Below are 25,134 nucleotides of genomic sequence, written 5' to 3'. Positions count from 1 at the left end.
TCAATGATAGAGTGTTCAAATCCTTTGCTCAATTTGTCATCATTGGGTTTTGAGGGTTTTTAATATTCTAGATACAAGACTATTTAATTATATATATATAATATATATAAAAATATATATATATAAATATATATATATATATAAAATATATATATATCACTAATGTTTTCTTCCTGTCTGTGGCTTATCTTTTTTTCTCAAGATTTTATTTAAATTCCAGTTAGTCAATATGCATGTAGCTTGTCATTTTATTTTTTTAACAGTGTCTTTCACAGAGCAAAAGCTTTCAACTTTGATGAAGTGCAATTTGACAACTTTTTTAAATGTCATGCCTTCTGTGTCCTATTTAAGAAATTTTTGCCAGAACCAAGGTCACTAAGATTGTCTCCTTTCCTTACTTGTAGGTATTTTATGGTTTTAGCATTTATATTTGATCTGTGATCTCTTCTGAAATATAAAACTTTACATATATGGTGTGAGAGATAACGGTCAAGGTTCATTGTTCTGCATTTGAATATACAATTTGTTGAAAAGAATATCGTTTTCCAATTATATTGCCTTGGCACCTGTGTTAAAACTCATCAGTATACATGTGTATCTATTTTTCTCAACTCTTGATTCTGTTCCATTAATCTATGTCTATCTTTATGCTAATAACACAATGTCTTAAGTATATTAATTCTTGGATTCAAGTAGTGTAAGTTCTCCAAATTTTATGTTTCCAAAAATTGTTTTGGCTAATCCAGCTCCAATGCATTTCCATAAAAATTTTCAAATCAACTTGTCAACTTCCCCCAAAATCCTGCTGTAACTTTTGATTGTGACTGAACAGAATGTACAGATCTGGAGACAATGAACATCTTAACAATACGGAGTCTCCTGATCCAATACCACCTTATATCTCATCACTTATTTAGGCCTTCTTTAAGTTACCTTAGCAGTGTTTTGAAGTTTTTAGTGGATAGGTCATACAGAATTTTTTCTTCAATTTATGCTTAGGTATTTCATTTTTTCTAATGTGTTTTCAAAAATTCAATTTCCCATTGTTTCTTGCTGGAATATGGCAATACGGTTGGCTTCTGCATCTCACAACCTTGATAAACCCACTTAGCAGTTCCAATAAGTTTTTTGTAGATTCCTTAGGATTGTACCTAGTCAATCAAGTCAACTGTGAATAAAGACTCTTTTTAGATAGATCTTCCTTTCCAGTGTCAGTGTCTCCCTCCTCCCTTTTTTTTTCTTGTAAGATTTTATTTATTTATTTGACAGAGACAGCCAGCGAGAGAGGGAACACAAGCAGGGGGAGTGGGAGAGGAAGAAGCAGGCTCCCAGTGGAGCAAGGAGCCCGATGCAGGGCTTGATCCCAGGATCCTGGGATCATGCCCTGAGCCGAAGGCAGATGCTTAATGACTGAGCCACCCAGGCACCCCCTTCCTTGCTCTTTCTTGGCCTTCCTGCACTGACTAGGACCCTCCAGTCCTGTGTTGTAAAGAAGTGGTGAAAGCAGACATCCTTGCCTTGTTCCTGATCTTAGGGAGAAAGCATTCAGTCTTTCACCTTTAAGTATCATGTTAGCAAGAGGTTTTTTGTACATATCCTTTATCAGGTGGAGGACTTCTTTTCTATTCCTAGTTTGACAAGAGTTTTCATAACGAATGGTTGTTGGATTTTTGTAGTACTTTTTCTGCATCTATTGAGATGGTTATATCCAACTTTCTTTGTAAGTCTGTTAGTATGGTAAATTGCATTGATTTCCAAATGTTAAGCCAACTATGTACTCCCTGGATAAACTCCATTTGTTTATGATGTTATTTACTATCCCATATATATGTTCCTCAGAGATCATGGTTGTTGTTTTCTTGTAATATCTTTTTTTTAATAAGCCTCGAGTGGTTTTTATATTGCGTAATACTCTATAGATATTGTTGGGACATATTCCCTATTTCTGGAAATATTGTGTAGAATTTGTATTGTCTTTCTTAAACACTAACTAGAATTCACTAGGAAATCCATCTGGGCCTGGAGTTTTCTTTGTGGGATTTTTATAAACTCAACTTACAACTTAATAATTTAATAATTCAATTAAATTTAATTGAATTTAAAAATTCAATTTAACAGACCTATTTATGTTTTGATTTGTTTTTTTAGTGAGATTTGGTTTATGCCTTACAATGAATTGTTCTTTCATCAAATTTTTCAAATTTGTGGGCATTAAATGATTCATAATATATCTATACTGTCTTAATGCCTACAGGATTGGCAGTAATATCTTGCTTTTCATTTCTCACATTTCTGAATTGCATGTGTTCTCTTTGTAAAATTTTATTTAGAGGTTTATAAATTGTATTGCTCTTTTCAAAGAAAACAAGTTTTGATTTCATTCATTTTCTCTGATGGTTTTCTATCGGCAATGTTACTGATTTCTACTGCTATCATTTCCTTCCTTTTACTTGCTTTGGGTTTAATTTTCTCATCTTTTATTCATTTTACGTTGAAAGCATAGATCATTGATTTCTTTCTTTTTAAATATCAGTATTTAGGGGCGCCTGGGTGGCTCAGTTGTTAAGCATCTGCCTTCGGCTCAGGGTGTGATCCCAAGGTCCTGGGATCAAGCTCTGCATCAGGCTCCCTGCTCCGCTGGGAGCCTGCTTCTTCCTCTCCCACTCCCCCTGCTTGTGTTCCCTCTCTCGCTGGCTGTCTCTGTCAAATAAATAAATAAATCTTAAAATAAATATCTCTCGCTGGCTGTCTCTGTCAAATAAATAAATAAATCTTAAAATAAATATCAGTATTTAATGCTATATATTTCTTTGTAAGTACTGCTTTAGCTGCATCTTCAAAATTTTATGTTGTATTTTCATTTTCATTAAATCAAAGGTATTTTCAAATTTCCCTTGGGACTTCTTCTTTGACTCATGGATTATATAGAGGTATGCTGTTTAATATCCAAATATTTGGAAGTTTTCCAGAAAATTTTCTGTTATTAATTCTATTTTTAATTACTTTTTAATTCCATTGTGATCAGAGAACTTTCTTTGTATGATTTTAATTTTTTCAAATTTGTGGATGTTTGTTTTATGATCCAGAATATAACGTATCTTGGTGGATGTTTCACATGCACTTGAAAAGAATGTGTTTTCTCTTGTTGGGTGCAGTGCTCTACAAGTGCCAATTATGTCAAGCTGGCTGATAATTTTGCTCAAGTCTTCTCTATCTTTACTAATTTACTGCCCACTTGTTCTATCAATTACTAATAAAAGGGTTTTGAAATCTTTGATTATAATTTTGGTTTTGTCTGTTTCTCCTTTCAGTACTACTAATTTTATTTTCATGTATTTCAAAGCTCTGTTAGTAGGTAAATAAGTATTTAGGATTGTTATGTCCTTATGTATGGCTTTCTTATCCAGTCTGTCAATCTCTGCCTTTATTTGGGGTGCTCACACTACTTATATTTAGTATTATTATTGATATGATTGATTTTAGTCTTTATCATGCTATTCACTTTCTATTTGTTCTCTCTGTTCTTTGTTTCCTTTCTTCTTTTTTCACCCTTCCTTTGGATTGATGGTTTTTTATGATGCTATTTTATTTCCATCATTACACATTACTATATTTACATCTTAGTTCTTGTTGATTTTATGGTTGCTTTATGGTTTTTAATAATCACAGTCTACCTTTAAGCATATTATACCACTTTATATGTAAAATAAGGAACTTCTAGCAGTATACTTCTATTTCACCTCTCCCAACCTTTGCGGTACTGTCATCATTCATTTTACTTTTGTACTGTTTTAAGTTTATAAATGTCACAATACATTGTCAGTGTTTCTGCTTTAAATAGTAAATTAACTTAAAAATTTTTTTTGAATTTTATTCAGTAATTGCATATGTATTATTATGTTGTTATTTTTAGAACAAATTATTTGTAATATCAGAAAAATAAGCAATTACGTTTTATTTGAAGTGAAGATTTTCAATATAAGAGAAAAGGAGTATAATTATGGAATCAAAAATGTAGGTAGAATTAGATTGGCAATATCAATATTAACTCATTCCTTTACAGGTTTAACACCTATCTTATCAAAATTGTAATAAAAAACATGTAACTTAAAATTTATCATCTTATCTATTTTTAAGTGTATAGTTCAACAGTTAACTACCCTTTAAAGAGATTTAAATAATAAGAATAAAAGTCCTTTATATTTACTTACATAATTACCACGTTTGGAGTTCTTCATTCCTTATATAAATCCAGATTTCTACCTAGAAGCATTTTTCTTCTCCCAGACAAATTTCTTGCAGTGCTGGTCTACTATGATAAGAGAACTCAGCTTTTACTTGTCTCCAAAGTTTTTCTTTTGCCTTCCTTTTCAAAAGATATTTTTGGCCGGCCTGTTGCTACCAATTAATTTTTCTTCTCATATGGGATCTATTTTCCTGTTTCTTTGCATGTCTGGTAATTAATTGCTATATAGTAGACATTGTGAATTTTATGTAATTTGAGATACTGGAGTGTTTGTATTACTTTAAATATTTGGGGGATTTGTTCTGCATATGGAGTAAAGTAAACTTGAAAACATTTTGATGTTTTGGTTTGCTTTTAACATTGGTTAGACAATGACTTTTAGTGTAATACGTACAGGTCAGTGTCTTAGGGCAAAAAGAAGGGTTGAGAAGGGTACAGATGGATCCAGAGGGCCAAATAAAAGTTAACTAATATATAAGAATAAATGCTTATTTTCATATCTAATATTCCAATAGCCTGTAATTTCCTTGAGGTCAAAGACAACATGTCTTTGTCCACTTATATCCTAGAGATTAACAGTATCTCACACAAAGCAGGCATTTGTTAAATGTTTGCTTTCTATATATTTTTAAAAACATAACTATAATCTTACATTTTCTTTTAAAAATAACATGTAGTTATTTTAGTAGTGATAGCATGTTTTTAAAATAACTTAAGATAGTATATATTAAGTCTAACTATTTCATCCACTTACATTTTCCTCATCCATTCTATCTTTCTAATTTTTCTTTTCTTTTCCATATCTTGCCTTCTCTTCAGTTTAGAGAAATGGAATTCGATTTCTTTTTCTTCTCCCACCTCTACATTTTCAGTAGACACCCAAAACTATTGAGAAATGAAAAGTGTGAATATACAAAGTGTTGAAATACTGGCTGTGAGGTTATCTGGCTATAGACAAGAATTTCTGTGAGTCCAGTAGGAATATGCCAAGGTAGAAATAGAGGAGCAAACACACCCCTTTCAAGGTATTTCTTATTATGTCATGGGTGAGTGGCACATTGAGCTTTCAGAGGTACATGTCACAGAAAGACTAACAAAGCAATAGTATACTGAGGTACTTAAGAACTCTTTGTTGAATGGATAAATGAAGAGACATACTCCAGTACTGTTTTTGCTTTTCATAAGAACAGACCTTACCTACTCTTAGTGCTGTTGACTTTTGAAGACCCTAATTCTCAAGGAGTACAGGCACCCTTCAAGAACAAAGTCTTGTCATTATGTCCCGAGAGTTTGTGGTTTCCCTGTGTGACATGCTATCCTAACTGGCTGCCTGTTTTCCTACTTCAAATTCATTCCCTCTCCTTCACCACATACAGATTAAAGAACAAGGAGGAGAGTTTGCTATCCCCTGCAACATTATGTATTTGTCCCTCTTAAAGCACATATTTACTGCATTGTGCTGAAATATTCTTTTTACTTGACTCTCTCCCAAATTAAAAATACTTGAGGGGAGGGATTATTTTATCTACCATTGTTTCCCTAGCATCTAGTACAATGCCCGACATATGGCTGGTATGCAATAAGGTTTGATGAATGAATGTATGAATTCACACCTTGATCATTTTCATTTTTCATACTTAGTATACACTTCATATACCAATTCTATAATCTGCGTACCAGAGATTGAGGACCTGAATGAAGATATGACATCTAGAGCTATAGAACCTGACTATATTAACCTATTAAATGTAACCTTACAAACATCATTAGGTAGAGATTATCTCCACAAAAAGGACATTAAACATGGGTGTCTATGGAAAAGTTCCTAAATCATATATATGTTTTAAGAACTATTTATATTTAAAATCATTCCATTCAATTAATGAGGACATGTTAAAGTTCCAAACACCATGACAATTCAAATGATTTCCCACCAGCCTCTGCTGTTACAAGCTCTATAAGAGAAAATGTCATATTTTTCTCAAGAATTTCCACTTCTAGTCCAAGGATTAATTAATATAGAGTCAACATTTTTAAATTTGCTTCAATATACAGATGCTAAACTTGAGTACCAGACAGTATGTAAAGATGACCCAGATCAAAGCTGATTACTAAAAGTAGAAGTAAATGCAAAGGAAAAAAAAAAAGATAATATTGCTGATCTTGAAGTATTATTAGTAACCCCTGAGTAATGTCACATTTTTTATCAGTTAAATTACCAAGATTTATTATTTTAAAATTTTCAAGAAGACAAATGAGTTTCTAAATATATAGGATTAAAAATTATTAATACTTCTCTTTTCTTACTGTATCAGAGACAGGCCTCCAGCCATTGTTCTCTACACGACGATACCAGCCACTACGATCCTCTTCCTGAAGATCGCCACTTTTAATATGAGATGTATATTTTGCTGAAAGTTTTGTATAATCTCTAGGGCTATTAGCACACAGATCTTCAATATGTCTATGAGTGAAAATTTTATAGTATATATCAGGTGGAAATTTAACCTGTATATGGAGAAGTTCAAAGGACCATTGTAATCTAATTACAAAAAAAAGGTTTACAGTTATAAAAATTTACATCTTTTAAATTTCACATAAATGTGCTTTAAAACTACCAAATAAGAATTCATCCATACTTACACCACCTAATCTGAATCGTACATGAACGCCAGCAGCAGCATCTAGAAGCTCTGCCTATAAAAAAATGTATTACTCTTCAACACTGTATATATCACTTCTCTATCATGTTAAAACAGTTGAATATTGATTATTTATGAAATAGGTCAAATAAGCCTCAAATAATTATTTTTAAATTAAAAAAATATTTTAAGATTTTATTTCTTATGGGCATCCAATAAGGAAAACAGCTTTCACGATAACTGGAATTACTTTCTATGTAACATATAAGTATAAAAATCAACTGATATGTTATTCACAGAACAGAAATTTTACATAAGTCCTCAAATATATGATTTATATATTAAATATTATTTTACAGGTAAATTCAGAGAAAAAAATTATGATTGGCTAATTTGAGTTTAACACCAGATGACCTTTCCTAACTAGATTTTATTAAGTCAAAAATACATGTTAAGAGTTAAGATGACAGAGGAGTAGGGGATCCCTTTTTCAGCCGGTCCCCTGAGTCGAGCTGGGTAGGTACCAGACCAGCCTGAACATCCACGGAATCAGCCTGAGACGCAGGAAGATACATCTGGATCTCTACAAATGAACATCTTCAGCAATGAGTTTTGGGGTACGAAGTGGGGAGCCGTGAAACTGTGCACAGATATCGGAAGATAAACGGAAGGGGGAGGGAGCCGCCGCGATTGGGTGCCGGGAAGCAGTAGCCACCTGCACAGGGGAGTGGGCGGACTCGTGGACCAGCACCCGCGAGAGAGCAGACTGAGACTGTGAGCCAGGGAACATGCGCCACCAGACTGAAACGGAGCTCCAGTGTGCTCACTGGAACCAGACTGAGACCAGGAGCTCTCAGTCAGTACATTATTTGTAGTTGACTTTTTGGAGAGTCAAAAGTTACACATGGATTTCTGACTGCACGGGGGGGTGGGGGTGGGGGGAATCAGTGCCCCTATCCCAATGTTGTTCAAGGGTCAACTGTATGTAATTTTTAAACAAAATTCATTATACACACACACACACACACACACACACACACTTTTATTTCCACTAAAGTAGGCAAATCCTAAGAGTACAGATTCATGGATTTTTTTCTGTCCTCTTTTAGTTAGGGTGAGAGGATGATCATGTCAATCCGATCAGAAATTGAACCCTGGATTGCAGTTTTAGTAATCCATATCTGGTCTGTCCACTTCTAGTTTTTCCCTATTTCTTACAGGTGGTCTTGGCAAGTCTTTATCTCCTCAACTATGAAAGCCTATGGGAAATTCAGGTGTGCTTTTGGGAAGATTGGAGCTTACTTCTTTATCCTTCTACCATCTACAAACTCAAATGGGGATGAGGGCTGGCTGGGTATTTGAGGCAGTTCCCTTCCTTTAAGCATGACTTTGTCTACTAAACTCAGGGGAAATTTTATTTAGTGGAATAATGTTCAAAGTGGACTTAGATTAGTTGTAAACACTCACTGCAAACTCTAGGGAAACCAAAAAAAAAAAAAAAAAGTAAAAAAGAGGTATAATTGATATGCTGAGAGAAAAGAAAATGTAATCATATAAAATGCTCAATTAAAACCAGAGAAGGCAGAAAAAGAATATGAAAAAAGAAACAAAGAACAAGAGCAAGAAATAGAAAACATTAACAAGTATGTTGGATATCAATCACTATATTAAATATCAATGGTCTAAATATACAAGGTAAAAGGCAGAGACTATAAACAGATTAAAAAATAAGATCCAACTGTATTTTGTCTATAAAAAAAATTTTAAATATAAAGACACAGATAGGTTAAAAGCAAAGTAATGGAGAAAGATATAACATATTAACTAACACTAATTAAATGAAAACTGAGCAGCTATATTAATTTCAGAAAAAGCTGAATTCAGAGCAATGAAAATTATCAGGGATAAAGAGCAGGATTACATGATGATAAAGTAGCCAATTCTCTAATAAAGATATAACAATCCCTAAAGTATATATGCCTAACAACAGAGTATCAAAATATGTAAGGCAAAACCTGAAAGCACTACAAGAACTAGGGAAATCCACTGTTATAGCTGGAGAATTCAACACCTCTCTTTCAGTAATTGACATATTCAACAGACAGAAAAATCATTAAATCCATTATGAAACTGAACAACACTTGTAATCACGTGGACCTCACTGACATTTCTAGAATACTTCATCCAACAATAGCAAACATACACTCTTCTCAAGCTCATATGGAACATTTACCAACACAGAACACGTTATGGACCATAAAACACACCTTAACAACTGTAAAATAATAGAAATCATACAAAGCATGCTCTCAGACCCCAACAGAATTAAATTAGAAATCAGTAACAGAAGGATAGTTGAAAAGCCCAGAACTTGGAAATTCAACAATACACTTCTTAGTAACAGATCAAATAACAAGTCTCAAGACAATTTAAAAATATTCTGACCTAAGGGAAAATGAAAATACAGCTTATCAAAATCCATGAAATGCATGGACAACAGTGCTTAGAGGAAAATTTATAGCACTGAATAAATATATTTGAAAACAAGAAAGACCTGAAATCAATAATCTAGACTTTCATCATAAGAACCTAGGAAAATAAATTAAATCAAAAGTAAGCAGAAGAGCCCTGGGAGCGAGGACTGGGAGCACGGTGGTGGGGTGCACAAACCGGGACGCTGCGGGGTTTTTAGCAGCACCAACAGAAACAGAGTTAGAGTGGCCAGGAGAGCTCAGTGGAGAGCAGACTGCAATCTCTCTGTTCTGAGACAGAGACTTGGATATGGCCATTGCTGCTCTGACTCTCAGAAGAGTCACAGAAAGCCACTAGGGAAACAAAAGCCACCAGAGAACAAAAGCACGGAAAAACTGGTTCACACTGTGCCCATCCCCTCCCCCCACAGGAGACAGGGCAACTCTACCCAAACAGGGTTGCCTGAGTATCAGTGCAGCAGGCCCCTCCTCCAGAAGGCAGGCTGAAAAAACAAGAAGCCCACATCCCTAAGGTCCCTATAAAACAAGTGCACATTGCTTGGGTCCTGGTCAATAATTTGGGCTCTGTACATCCCCACAACCACACCTCATCAGAATGACAAGGAGGGGGAACCCCCAATAAAGGAAAGAAACAGAGACTGTGGCCTTTGCCACAGAACTAATGGATATGGATATAACCAAATTGTCAGAAATGGAGTTCATGGTAACAATGGTCAAGATGATGTGTAGGCTTGAAAAAAATATTTACGAAAATATTAACGAGAATACAGAATCTCTAAGGGCGGAAATGAGAGCGAATCTGGTAGAAATTAAGAATGCTATGAATCAAATGCAGTCTCAACTGGATGCTCTGAAAGCCAGGGTAAACGAGGCAGAAGAACGAATAAGTGAGTTGGAAGATGAGATGACAGAAAAGAAGAAAAAAGAGGGAACATGGCTTAAAAAACTCCAATTTCAAGAAATTAGAATATGGGAGATTACGGACTCAATGAAACATTCCAATGTCAGAATCACTGGCATCCTTGAGGGGGTGGAGAAAGAGAGACGTCTAGAAGAGGTATTTGAACAAACTGTAGCTGAGAACTTCCCTAATCTGGTGAAGGAAACAAGCATTCATGTCCAAGAGGCAGAGGGAACCCCTCCCAAGATCAATGAGAACAGACCAACACCATGTCACATAATAGTACAATTCACAAATCTTAGATCCAAGGACACAATCTTGAAAGTGGCCAGGGGGAAGAGAATCCTCACCTACAAAGGGAGGAACATCAGAATAACGTCAGACCTGTCTACAGAGACCTGGCAAGCCAGAAAAAGCTGGCAAGACATATTCAGAGCACCAAGTGAGAAGAACATGCAGCCACGGATTCTTTATCCAGCAAGGCTGTCATTCAGAATGGATGGCGAGACAAGGACCTTCCAGGACTGGCAGAAACTGAAAGAACATGTGACCACCAAGCCAGCCCCATAAGAGATATTAAGGGGGGTTCTATTAAAGTAAAAAGACCCCAAGAGTGATACAGAACAGAAATTTACAATCTATAGAAACAAAGACTTCACAGGCAACATGACATCATTAAAATCATCTCTCTCAATAATTACTCTCAATGTGAATGGCCTAAATGCTCCCATAAAACGCCACAGGGTTGCAGATTGGATAAAAAGACACGACCCATCCATATGCTGTCTACAAGAGAGTCATTTTGAACCTAAAGATACATCCAGACTGAAAGTGAAGGGATGGAGAACCATTTTTCATGCCAACACACCTCAAAAGAAAGCTGGGGTAGCAATTCTCATATCAGACAAATTAGATTTTAAGCTAAAGACTGTAGTTAGAGATACAGAAGGACACTATATTATTCTTAAAGGATGTATCCAACAAGTGGATATGACAATTATAAATATCTATGCCCCCAATAGGGGAGCAGCCAGATACACAAGCCAACTCTTAACCAGAATAAAGAGACATATAGATAATGATACGTTAATAGTAGGGGACCTCAACACTCCACTCTCAGCAACAGACAGATCACCTAAGCAGAAAATCAACAAAGAAACAAGAGCTTTGAATGACATACTGGACCAGATGGACCTCATAGATATATATAGAACACTACACCATTGATCAACACAATACGCATTCTTTTCGAATGCACATGGAACTTTCTCCAGAATAGACCATATACGGAGTCACAAAACAGGTCTCAACCGATACCAAAAGACTGAGATTATTCCCTGCATATTCTCAGACCACAATGCTTTGAAACTGGAACTCAATCACAAGGAAAAATTTGGAGGAAACTCAAACACTTGGAACCTAAGAACCATCCTGCTTAAGAATGTTTGGGTAAACCAGGGAATTAAAGAAGAACTTAAGCAATTTATGGAAACCAATGAGAATGAAAGCACATCGGTCTAAATCCTATGGGACACTGCAAAGGCGGTCCTAATGGGAAAATACATAGCCATCCAAGCCTCACTCAAAGGAACAGAACAATCTAAAATGCAGTCTTTATATTCTCACCTTAAGAAGCTGGAGCTGGAACAGAAGAACAGGCCTAACCCACGCACAAGAAGGCAGTTGATAAAGATTTGAGCAGAGATCAATGAATTAGAAACCAGAAGCACAGTAGAGCAGATCAACAAAACTAGAAGCTGGTTCTCTGAAAGAATAAAAAAGATCGATAAGCCAATGGCCAGACTTATTCAAAAGAACAGAGAAAAGACCCAAATTAATAAAATTATGAATGAAAGGGGAGAGATCGTGAACAACACCAAGGAAATAGAAACAATCATTAGAAACTATTATCAACAACTACAGGCCAACAAATTAAACAGCCTGGAAGAAATGGATGCCTTCCTGGAAACCTACAAACTACCAAGACTGAAACAGGAAGAAATTGATTACCTAAACAGACCGATTAATCATGAAGAGATTGAAGCAGTGATCAAAAACCTTCCCCCAAAAAGAGAGTCCAGGGCCTGACAGATTCCCTGGGGAATTCTACCAAACATTCAAAGAAGAAATAATACCTATTCTCCTGAAGCTGTTTCAAAAAATAGAAACAGAAGGGGGGCGCCTGGGTGGCACAGCGGTTGAGCGTCTGCCTTCGGCTCAGGGCGTGATCCCGGCGATCTGGGATCGAGCCCCACATCAGGCTCTTCTGCTGTGAGCCTGCTTCTTCCTCTCCCACTCCCCCTGCTTGTGTTCCCTCTCTCGCTGGCTGTCTCTATCTCTGTCGAATAAATAAATAAAAAATCTTTAAAAAAAAAAATAGAAACAGAAGGAAAACTACCAAACTCATTCTATGAGGTCAGTATTACCTTGATCCCCAAACCAGGCAAAGACCCCATCAAAAAGGAGAATTACAGACCTATATCCCTGATGAATATGGATGCCAAAATTCTCAACAAGATCCTAGCTAATAGGATCCAACAGTACATTAAAAGGATTATCCATCATGACCAAGTGGGATTCATCCCTGGAATGCAAGGGTGGTTCAACATTCGTAAATCGATCAGTGTGATAGATCACATTAATAAAAGAAGAGACAAGAACTATATGATCTTTTCAAATGATGCGGAAAAAGCCTTTGGCAAAATACAGCATCCTTTCCTGATTAAAACCCTTCAGAGTGTAGGGATAGGGGGTACATTCCTCAATTTCATAAAAACCATCTATGAAAAGCCTACAGTGAATATCATTCTCAATGGGGAAAAGCTGGAAGCCTTTCCCTTAAGATCAGGAACATGACAAGGATGCCCACTCTCACCATTATTGTTCAACATAGTACTAGAAGTTCCAGCAACAGCAATCAGACAACAAAAAAGAAAAAAAGGTATTCAAATTGGCAAAGAAGAAGTCAAACTCTCTCTTCGCAGATGACGTGATACTTTATATGGAAAACCCAAAAGACTCCATCCCCAAATTACTAGAACTCATACAACAATTCAGTAATGTGGCAGGATACAAAATCAATGCTCAGAAATCAGTTGCATTTCTATACACGAACAATGAGACTGAAGAAAGAGAAATCAGGGAATCGATTCCATTTATAAAAGCACCAAAAATCATAAATATCTCAGAATAAACTTAACCAGAGAGGTAAACGATCTATATGCTAGAAACTACAGAACGCTGATGAAAGACATTGAGGAAGAACAAAAAGATGGAAAAACATTCCATGCTCATGGATCAGAAGAATAAACATAGTTAAAATGTGTATGCTACCCAGAGCAATCTACACTTTCAACACCATCCCAATCAAAATACCAATGACATTTTTCAAAGAGCAGGAACAAACAATCCTAAAATTTGTGTGGAACCAGAAAAGACCCCAAATCGCCCAAGGAAATGTTGAAAAAGAAAAACAAAGCTGGGGGCATCACGTTGCCTGATTTCAAACTATAAGACAAAGCTGTGATCACCAAGACAGCATGGTACTGTCACAAAAACAGACACATAGACCAATGGAACAGAAAAGAGACTCCAGAAATGGACCTTCGGCTCTATGGGCAACTAATCTTTGACAAAGCAAGAAAAAACATCCAGTGGAAAAAAGACAGTCTCTTCAATAAATGGTGCTGGGAAAGTTGGACAGCTATATACAAAAGAATGAAACTTGACCACTCTTTCACACCATACACAAAGATAAACTCCAAATGGATGAAAGACCTCGATGTGAGACAGGAATCCATCAAAATTATAGAGGAGAACATAGGCTGTGTAACCTCTTTGACATCGGCCACAGCAACTTCTTTCATGACACGTCTCCAAAGGCAAGAGAAACGAAAGAAAAAAATGAACTTTTGGGACTTCATCAAGACAAAAAGTTTCTGCACAGCAAAGGAAGCAGTCAGAAAAACCCAAGAGGCAACCCACAGAATGGGAGAAGATATTTGCAAATGAAACTACAGATAAAAGGCTGGTATCCAAGATCTATAAAGAACTTCTCAAACTCAATACACGAGAAACAAATAATCAAATCAAAAAATGGGCAGAAGATATGAACAGATACTTTTCCAATGATGACATACAAATGGCTAACAGACACATGAAAAAATGCTCAAAATCATTAGCCATCAGGGAAATTCAAATCAAAACCACATTGAGATAACACCTTATGCCAGTTAGAACGGCAAAAATTGACAAGGCAAGAAACAACAAATGTTGGAGAGGATGTGGAGAAAGGGGAACCCTCTTACACTGTTGGAGGGAATGCAAGTTGGTACAGCCACTTTGGAAAACTGTGTGGAGGTCCCTTAAAAAGTTAAAAATAGAGCTACCCTATGACCCAGCAATTGCACTACTGGGTATTTACCCCAAAGATACAGACGTAGTGAAGAGAAGGGCCATATGCACCCCAATATTCATAGCAGCATTGTCCACAATAGCTAAATCGTGGAAGGAGCCGAGATGCCCTTCAACAGACGAATGGATAAAGAAGATGTGGTCCATATATACAATGGAATATTACTTAGCCATCAGAAAGAACGATTGATTACCCAACATTTGCAGCAACACGGACGGGACTAGAGGAGTTTATGCTAAGTGAAATAAGTCAAGCAGAGAAAGACAATTATCATATGGTTTCACTCATTTATGGAACATAAGAAATAGGAAGATCAGTAGGAGAAGAAAGGGAAGAATGAAGGGGGGGTAAACAGAAGGGGGAATGAACCACGAGACACTATGGACTCTGAAACAAACTGAGGGTTTCAGAGGGGAGGGGAGTGGGGGATTGGGATAGGCTGGTGATAGGTATTAAGGAGGGCATATATTGCATGGAGCACTGGGTGTTATACACAATTAATGAATCATGGAACACTATATCAAAAACTAAGGATGTACTGTATGGTGACTAACATAATAAAAAATTTTTTTAAAGTAAGCAGAAGAAAAGAAAGAATAAAAATTAAAACAGAAATCAATGAAACTGAAACAGGAAATCGATGGAGAAAATCAAAGAAATTAAAAGCTAGTTCTTTGAAAAGATCAATAAAATCAGTAAGCTTCTGACTAGGAAAACTAAGAAGAAAAAAGAGAGAAAGGGAAGACATAAATGACTAATATCGGAAAAGAGGGGCTATCACTACTGATTCCATGGACACTAAAAGGATAATTAACAAATATTAAGAAAAACTCTATGCCTATAAATTTGATAGCCTATATGAAATGATTCAAATCTCTGAAAGACAAAACTCAACAAAATTCACACAGATATAGAAAATCTGAATAGACTTATTAAAGAAATTAAATCAATAATTAACCTTCCAAAAAAGAAAGCACCAAGCTTCGATAGGCTCAGTGGTGGACACTACCAAACATTTAAGGAAAAAATGTATCAATTCTCTGCAATCTATTCCAGAAAACAGAAGCAAAGGAAACACTTCCTTACACATTCTATGAGGCCAGCATTATCTGAATACCAAAACCAGACAGAGACCCTGTAAGAAAGACCATTATCTCTCATGAACATAGATGCAAAAATCCTCAACAAAATATTAGCAAGTTAAATTCAACAATGTATAAAAGGAATTATATACCATGACTAAATGGGATTCATTCCAGGTATGCAAGGCCATTATCAAATTACAACAGGTTAAAGAAAAATCATATGATCGTATCAATAATGCAGAAAAAGCATTTGATAAAAATTCAATACCAATTCATGATAAAAACTCTGACAAACTAGGAACAGAGGCATACTTCCTCAATTTGACAAAGGATATCTACAGTAAACACACCTATCATATTTATTGGTGAGAAACTGTGTGCTTTCCTGCTAAGATCAGGAACAAGGCAAAGATGTCCCCTCACCCCTCCTATTCAACATCATATTGGAAGTCATAGCTAACTCAATGAGAAATAAAAGGTATACAAATTGAAATAAAAAAAAAACCTGTCTTTGTTCACAGATGACATAATTGTCTACATTAAAAATTCCAATGAATCAATGAAGAAATTCCTGGCACAAAAAAGCAACTATATAATGTTGGGGGATGCTACATTAACATACAAAAGTCAATTGCTCTCTTATATACCAGCAACAAACAACTGGAATTTGGAATTCAAAACACAATGCCACTTATATTAACAACAAAAAAGTGAAATATGTAGGTATAAATCTAACAAAATATATGAAAATATTAATGAAGGAAACAACACTGTAATAAAAGAAGATCTATTTTTTAAAAGATTTTATTTACTTATCTGAGAGAGAGAGAGAGAGAGAGAGAGATTGAGAGAAGGAGTGGGAGGAGGGGCAGAGGGAGAAGCAGACTCCTGCGAAGCAGGAAGCTCGACCCCAGGACCCTGGGATCATGACCTGAGTTGAAGGCAGATGATTAACTGACTGAGCCACCCAGGCAGCCATAAAAGTAGACCTAAATGAAAGGAGAGATATTCAATACACCTGGATAGAATGATTCAACACTGTCACGGTACCCACTGTTCTCAATCTATAGATTCAATGCAATCTCAATCAAAATCCCACCAAGTTACTTTGTAGATACAGACAAACTGATTCTAAATTTTATACAAAAAAGTAAGAGACCTAGAATAACCAACATAATATTGAATAACCAACATAATATTGCCATTTGTATAATATTGAAGGAGAATAACAAAATTGGTGGACCCTACTTTAAGACTTACTATGAAGCATTTGATACATTCACAACATTATATTGTCACTGTCTATTTCCAGAATATTTTTTTTACTCCAAGGGCAACCCCATACCCACATAATCATTAAACAGTCACTCCCCATTTCCCCATTCTCCCCCTCCCCAGCCAGCCCTTGACAATCACTAATCTGCTATATTTTTTTTCCCAATATACTCTACTTGTTCAGACACCTTGTATGTTCGTCCTCAGCATTGTTCTTCCCAGGCTCTGGGTCTGCCTGTTCTTGACCTGTCTGCCACCGCTGTGTCTGGTGTCCATGGGCAGGGAGCTGGCCCAGCCCTGGGACTGCCTGGCAGCAGTTGGGGGAAACAAAGGCAAGCCTCTGTGCAGGTCCCTAAAGCAACTGCCAGATAGGTCAAAGTCCACAACAACAATTTTTTGAGAATAAGATCTCTATTCGACCCGCTGGCCCTAGAAAGCCACACCAGGACTGTGAATGTTTGTCGCCACAGCTACCACCAAGCTGAGGAATGAGGCATGTTGGGTGGGTGAACACAAACACCACAATGCTTCCTCATAAAATTTAGCAGCCTCTTTCTTCACAAAGCACTCTCCTAGTTGCTGAAAGTTTCTTTTATTGGATTCCAGAATTCCAATAAAGGTGATTGTGACAGTTATTCTTAGAGCTCCCTAGTCTACTATTTTCCTGATGGTGGAGGATTTTATGTGTGTAAACTGACAACTTAATTCTAAAATTTACATGGAGATACAAAGCATCCAACAATAGCCTGGAAGTGTCTTCTTGAAGAATTACAAAATGAGAGTACTTCTCTACCATATAATACACTTGTTATAAACCATACAAACCTATAGTAATTATGACAAGGACAGAAAAACAGACCATGGAAGAGAACAGAAAATGCATAAACAGACCTATACAAAAATGGTTACTTGATTTATGATAAAAGTGGCAGGGACAGCAGTGGAGAAAGGACTACCTCTTTAATAAATAGTGTTTCATCATTTGGATATCTATATGGAAGAATATGAAAATGACTTCTACCTCACACCATACACAAAAAATCAACCCAGGTGTACTGTAGATCTAAATATGGAAGGCAAATCAATAAAGTTTATATATAATACAGGAAAATTCTTAAATGACTTCAGAGTTGGTGAAGTCTGTAAAAAGCCCCAACCATATACAAAAGGTTGATAATTTAAACTACACTAAAATTAAGAACTCTGTTCACCAAATGATTGTCTTGTTTCAAACCATTAAGCTAGGGATTGGGGAAAGAGGGTGGAAATGCAGATGAAGCAAGACTGGCTGTGAACTGCTAATTGTTGAAGTTAGGGGACGGGTACATGCGGTTCATTACTTTATTCTTTCTACTTCTGTATATTTGACATTTTTCATGATTAAAAAAAAAAACAGTGGGAAGACCATCATAAGAGTGACAAGTGAAATCACAGAATGAAAAATGGTATATGCAGCACAGAGAACCGACAAAGGGCTTGTGTGAAGAATATATAAAGAACTGCTTAAAGCCCAGAAGAGTGAGAGACAATATACACATAAAGAACACGAAAAAAAAGTGTCAGGAGCTCAGCTGATCTGGGAGGATGGTCATCGTTGAGCTGTCAGGTGCCAGAAGAGCCAATGAAGGAAACGAGCAGGAAGGGAAAGAAAGCTTTCAATCACTTACTGTAGTGGTAATAAGAGTTGGAGCCCCTAAAATTGGAGGCGGCAAAGATTCCACCTGGTCCATTCCCCTTCCCCGCCCCTCCCTCTCCCCCTCCCCCCAAGGCTGCAGCGTTTGAGAGTGAGGCGGAGCAGCACAGACACAGGTGTCCACTCACTGTTGAGGGAATCCCGACTTTCAAAAGGCTCTAGCAGTTGTATGGACCCTGAGGTGTGAATGTGTGGGGTGGGGGTAGGGAGGAGAGTCCGTGTAGACTGAGTCAGAGTGGGGCAGCACAGGTGCCTGAACACCTCAGCCAAAGCCTCACATCAAGAACGAAGAATGAAGGCACTGGGACCAAAAATTTAAGTATGCCTAAAGGGAGGACTGTCCCTAAAAAGCTGATAATATTAAGCATCGGTAAGGATGTAGAGTACCAAGAATTCTAAAAGATTGATGGTCAGTACGAATTGTACAGTAACTCTGGGAAACAACTGGAAATTCCATTTCTGGGTGGAGTAGAAATTTGTGCACATGTGCACAGGACGGATGAATAAGAATATTCCCAAAAGCAGTCTTTGTGACAGACTCAAACTGGAAAAACAGTACAAATGTCCATCAACTGCAGAATGAATAAACAGCAGTATATTCATGAAATAACTGTTATTATTTTTGAGAAAGTGAATAAAATTCACGTACATGAACGCAATGTTGAATGATAAGGTACAGAAGCGCACAATGGGATTCTATTTACATACAGTTCAAAAATAGAGAAGACAGAAAAAAACCCCACAAAGCTTCAAATGAAGAGTGGTTGCCTCTTGGGAGCAGGCAGTTGGCCGCCATGTGCAGAGCACAGGAAGGCAGGGGTCTGAAGTATGAGACTCTGACCTGCGTCATGGTTACACAGGGGATCATCTGTATGATTCACTGAGCTACACATTTATGTGTGCGTCACACTTCAATAAAACAGTTTTTTAAAAGAAACACATACAAGTACATTTATAAAGTGGTCACGCATTTTGAAGGGAAAAGACAGATGCTGTGTGAATAAATAACGTCCTCACCTCTTTAGGATCAATATATTTCACTATCTGACGTGGCTCCCCTTGTCTTCTGATATCAATCAGTCTTTTATAGTGTTGGAATACAGCGACATTCTAAAGGTTCAAGCACATAAGATTCTACGGTCAAAACTGGATTTTCTACCTCTAATTTAAGCTTTGTGCCTAACTAGGGCAAAATGAGTAAAAACCATAAAATAGACTTTCTGTACGTAAACTAGATTTTCGAAATATTATCCACTCAGGGTTTGCTTTGACAAGCTAGGCAATACCGGCTTTATTCTCAGAATGAGTTTTACTCTTAACTTGGGAACTACATCATTAGCAACTATAAATAAAGTACCCAGAACGTTGGTGGAGTCACTTCTATGGACTCCAGAGTAAACCAGGAGAAACACAAAACAGCCTACTGGTTAAGAACACCGAGTATGGCATAGGATTACCTGGGTTCAACTTTTAGTACCCACTAACCATGTTTCCCTGGACAAGGTGCTCAGCTTCTCCACTCAATTTCTCATCTGAACAACCCGAATGACAGTGGGTATCTCATACAACTATGGTGAGGAATTAAGGAGTTAATATTTGTAAAGCACTTAGAACAACTTCTGCCACAAGAAAGCACTAAATAATTATTCTCTTATTATCATGACAGAAACCTCGTTCCTGTAGTAATGCCATTGTCTTACAAACCTGATCTACTATTTATGTTAGTATGATATTTAGTCAGACGACTCCAAACAATTCTCCTATCTCAGAAAACTATTTCTTTGGCAACACTCTCTTTATACACTATGTCCCCCAAAAACCCTTAGTAAATCTTGGTAAACTTTGCCCCCTGCCCCAGTATGCATACATTAAATCAAATCAAATCAATTCAAACTGAAGTAACCCACAGCACCAATATGACAGTTTGAAGCCCCACTGCAACTGCCTATGGAAATGGTGCAGCTCACATCAAAACAGAACTACTGACAAGGAGGGGACCGGCCGTTCCCATCCGCCTGTCTGGCTGGCAGGGAGAAAAGAGCTTGTATGTCGGTGAAGGAAGAAGCTGGGTGGGACGACAGTGAAAGCTGGCCCAACGTGTCCTGCAGGCTGTAAATGCCATTTTTTTTTGTTGTTGTTCAAATGATTTTAATTATTGGAATGAACAATTTTTTTAAATATGCAAATAAAAAGTTTTAAAACCTGAAAAAAAACCCAAAAACCCAGTACAACAGATCAGTGAAACTAGGAGCTGGGTTTTTGAAAAGATCAACAAAACTGATAAACCTTTAGCTGGACTCACCATTAACAACAACAACAAAAAGAAAAGAAAAAGAGAAAAGAAAGAGAGGGAGAGAGAGAAATGAAAGAGGAGAAATAACGAGAAATAACAACCTGCACCACAGAAATACCAAGCATTATAAGAAAATATTATAAAAAATTAGATGCCTAGAAGAAATTGGACAACCTAGAAGAAATGGATAAATTCCTAGAAACATGTATCTTCCCAAAAGTGAAACAAAAAGAAACAAAAAATGTGAACAGACTAATAACCTGCAAAGAAATTGAATCAGTAATCAAAAAACTCGCAACAAACAAAAGTCTAGGACCAGATGGCTTCACAAGCAAATTCTACCAAATATTTAAAGAAGAGTTAATACCTATTTTTCTTAAACTATTTCAAAAAGACAGGAGAGGAAGGAAAACTTCCAAATTCATACTATGAGGCCAGCATTACCTTGATGAAAACCAGATAGACACCGCTGAAAAAGAGAACTATGGGCTAATATCTCTGATGCATACAGATGCAAATATCCTCTACAAAATATTAGCAAACTGAATCCAATAATAAATTTAAAAAATGATTCACAATGATCAAGTGACATTTATTCCTGGGTTGTAAAGATGATTCAACATTCACAAATCAATCAACGTGATACATCACATCAACAAGAGAGGATAAAAACCATATGATCATTTCAGGGGCACCTCGGTGGCTCAGTTAGTTAAGTGTCTGACTCTTGATTTTGGCTCAGGTCATGATCTCAGGGTTGTGAGATGAAGCTCTGTGTTGGGCTCTATGCTGGGCATGGAGCCTGCTTAAGATTCTCTCTTTCCCTAAGGGGATCCCTCCTACATTGTTGGTGGGAATGCAAGCTGGTACAGCCGCTCTGGAAAACAGTGTGGAGGTCCCTTAAAAAGTTAAAAATTGAGCTATCCTATGACCCAACAATTGCACTACTGGGTATTTACCCCAAAGATACAGACGTAGTGAAGAGAAGGGCCATATGCACCCCAATGTTCATAGCAGCTTTGTCCACAATAGCTAAATCATGGAAGGAGCCGAGATGCCCTTCAACAGATGACTGGATTAAGAAGTTGTGGTCCATATATACAATGGAATATTACTCAGCTATCAGAAAGAACGAATTCTCAACATTTGCTGCAACATGGACGGCACTGGAGGACATAATGCTAAGTGAAGTAAGTCAAGCAGAGAAAGACAATTATCATATGATTTCTCTCATCTATGGAACATAAGAACTAGGAAGATCGGAAGGGGAAGAAAGGGATAAAGAAAGGAGGGGTAGGGGCGCCTGGGTGGCACAGCGGTTAAGCGTCTGCCTTCTGCTCAGGGCGTGATCCTGGCGTTCTGGGATCGAGCCCCACATCAGGCTCTTCCGCTATGAGCCTGCTTCTTCCTCTCCCACTCCCCCTGCTTGTGTTCCCTCTCTCGCTGGCTGTCTCTATCTCTGTCGAATAAATAAATAAAATCTTAAAAAAAAAAAAAAGAAAAAAGAAAGGGGGGTAATCACAAGGGGGAATGAAGCATGAGAGACTATGGACTCTGAGAAACAAACTGAGGGCTTCGAGGGGAGGGGGGTGGGGGATTGGGATAGGCTGGTGATGGGTGGTAGGAAGGGCATGTATTGCATGGTGCACTGGGTGTTATACGCAACTAATGAATCATCGAACTTTACATCAAAAACCAGGGATATACTGTATGGTGACTAACATAATATAATAAAAAAATATTAAAAAAAAAGAAAGATTCTCTCTCTCCCTTTGCCCCTCCCCTCTCTCTAAAAAAAAATGAAAGAAAGGAAGACAGAAAGAAAGAAAAGAAAAGAGGCCTCAGAGAGATCCCTCACCTCTCCCATCGCATGAGGACGTAGCAAAAAGACAACTGTTCCCCTATGAACAAGAAAGCAGGTCCTTGCCAGCACCACATCTGCTGGTGCCATGATTTTAGACTTTCCAGATTACAGAACTGTAAGAAATATACTTCTGTTGTTTATAATCTACCCAGTCTATTGTAGTTTATGATAGCAGTCCAAATGGATTAACACAGCTACCAAAGATGTGAATAACATGATTAACCAGTTTGACCTAAATGATGTCAGATACATTTTTTTCTCAAGGTCATATGGAACATTTACAAAAATAGACTTTTTCTAGACCAGGAAAGTTTCAACAAATTTCAAGTTATTAAAATCATATAAATAACCGGCTTCAGTAAAATTAAACCAGAAATCAGTAGTAGAAAGGTAACTAGAAATCTCCTAAATATTTGGTAATTAAACAACATACTTCTTTTGCATTTTTTGAAGAATTTATTTACTTATCTGAGAGAGACAGAGATAACAAGCAAAGCGAGGGGCAGAGGGAGAGGGAGAAGCAGACTCTCTGCTGAGCAGGGAGCCTGATCCCAGGACCCTGAGATCATGACCTGAGCTGAAGGCAGACACTTAACTCACTGAGACACCCGGGCATCCATAAGCAACATATGTCTAAATAACTCACGGGTCAGGGCACCTGGCTGGCTCAGTTGGTAGAGCACACAACTCTTGATCTTGGGGTTGTGAGTTCGAGCCTCACATTGGGTGGAGGGTTTACTTAAAAATAAAATCTTTAAAATCAATCAATCATGGGTCAAAAAATTCACAATGGAAATTGTAAAATATTTTAAATTGAAAGGTAATAAATATATGACATATCAACCTGTAGGATATATCTAAGGTAATGCTCAGGGAGAACTTAATAGCTTTAAACACACATATTATTTAAAAAGAATAAATGTGTAAAATCTAAGATCTAATGTTCCATCTCAAGAAATGTGAAATGGAACAGCAAATCAAACTCCCTCAAAAGATGAAGGAAAACACAATAAAGATAAGCAGTTAATGAAATGTAGAGTTAAAACAGAGAAAATCAACAAAGCCAAAAACCAGGGTTTTTTGTTTTTGTTTTTTTAAGATGAACGTAGAAAAATCGAGAGAAAACACGTATCAGCAATACCACCCCAGATCTTACAGACATTGAAAGTATAGTGAGAGAGACTATAAACAACTTTAGGCAAATAAATTTGACAATTTTAAGAAAATGGACAGATTCCTTGGAAAGCAACATTAAAATGGGCACAAGAAGAAATACAGATTTGAATAGTCCTGTATTATTAAAGAAATGGAATCCCTAACTAGAAACCTTTCATAACAAAAGCTCCTAGCACACAATGTTTTGCTAATGTATTCTCTCAAATATTTATAGAAGAAATAGCATTAATCACACAAACTCTTTCAGATAATATAACAGAAGGAATACTTCCCAACTCCCTTAATGAGGCAATCACAATCTTGATATCAAGATCTGGAAGGATAGCACAAAAAAGAAAAAATACATTCATGAGCAAATATGCAAAAATCCTAAATGAAAGTTGATAAAAGAAATTATCAACTTTTAATTCTCGTGGGTTCTGTTCCTGGACTCCAGGGGAGACTATACCTTAACATATTTACCAAAGGTGAAAATGCCTAGGGAAAACCTCAAAGCACGGATTCTATTTCTGCCCCAAGTATACATTGCATATCTGCTTAAAGTAAATAACCAGAAAGGGGCATTCTGAACACAAAAAGGAAGAAACTTCCCTGGTTCCTGTAAGATTAAAGTCTACAGCCCTACATATACTAGAAACTTAAAATAAGGTCTGCAACTTTATAAAATGTTCTTTGTCTAATAATTTGTAACTTTTTATGTACAAAATGTATATAACCTTACACCAAATGTTCCCTTACCAAAGTACTCTCTTCTTTGTGAAGACTGCATATCCAGGGCAGCTGTACCAACTTGTGCTTGAATGAAACTCACTCTCTCTCTCCTTTTTTAATTCTAAAAGGTATGTTCATTTGTGTCAATAAAGTTTAGCAGAGCAAATCCAGGATATATGAAAAGGATAATAATACATCAGGGTGAAGTGGAGTTTATTCCAGGAATGCAAGGTTGGTTTAATATTCGAATATCAATCAATGCAATTCACCACATAAAAAGAATGAAGAAGACAGATCATATGATCATACAGTAAATGCAGCAAAAGCATTTGATAAAATTCA

The 25,134-nt window shown here is 36.8% G+C and overlaps 1 protein-coding gene across 1 annotated transcript in view; it reads right to left on the bottom strand.

Moving 5' to 3' along the window:
* C16H11orf65 (chromosome 16 C11orf65 homolog) overlaps positions 1-25,134 on the bottom strand; it is a 50,842-nt gene that overhangs the window by 20,518 nt on the left and 5,190 nt on the right. The window contains exons 2-5 of the mRNA XM_087868470.1: positions 19,766-19,858; positions 6,890-6,943; positions 6,554-6,754; positions 5,001-5,131 (exon numbers count right to left, since the gene is read on the bottom strand). Of these exons, the coding sequence (XP_087724596.1) occupies positions 5,001-5,131; positions 6,554-6,754; positions 6,890-6,943; positions 19,766-19,858 (479 nt within the window). The remainder of the gene's footprint in view (positions 1-5,000; positions 5,132-6,553; positions 6,755-6,889; positions 6,944-19,765; positions 19,859-25,134) is intronic.

This window comes from Ursus americanus, chromosome 16, assembly GCF_024610735.1.
Source record: "Ursus americanus isolate L20-20 chromosome 16, mUrsAme1.1.p, whole genome shotgun sequence".
Classification (NCBI taxonomy): Eukaryota; Metazoa; Chordata; class Mammalia; order Carnivora; family Ursidae; genus Ursus; species Ursus americanus.
Note: the sequence above shows the minus strand (reverse complement) of the source record. Positions and strands in the feature narration are given on the sequence as shown.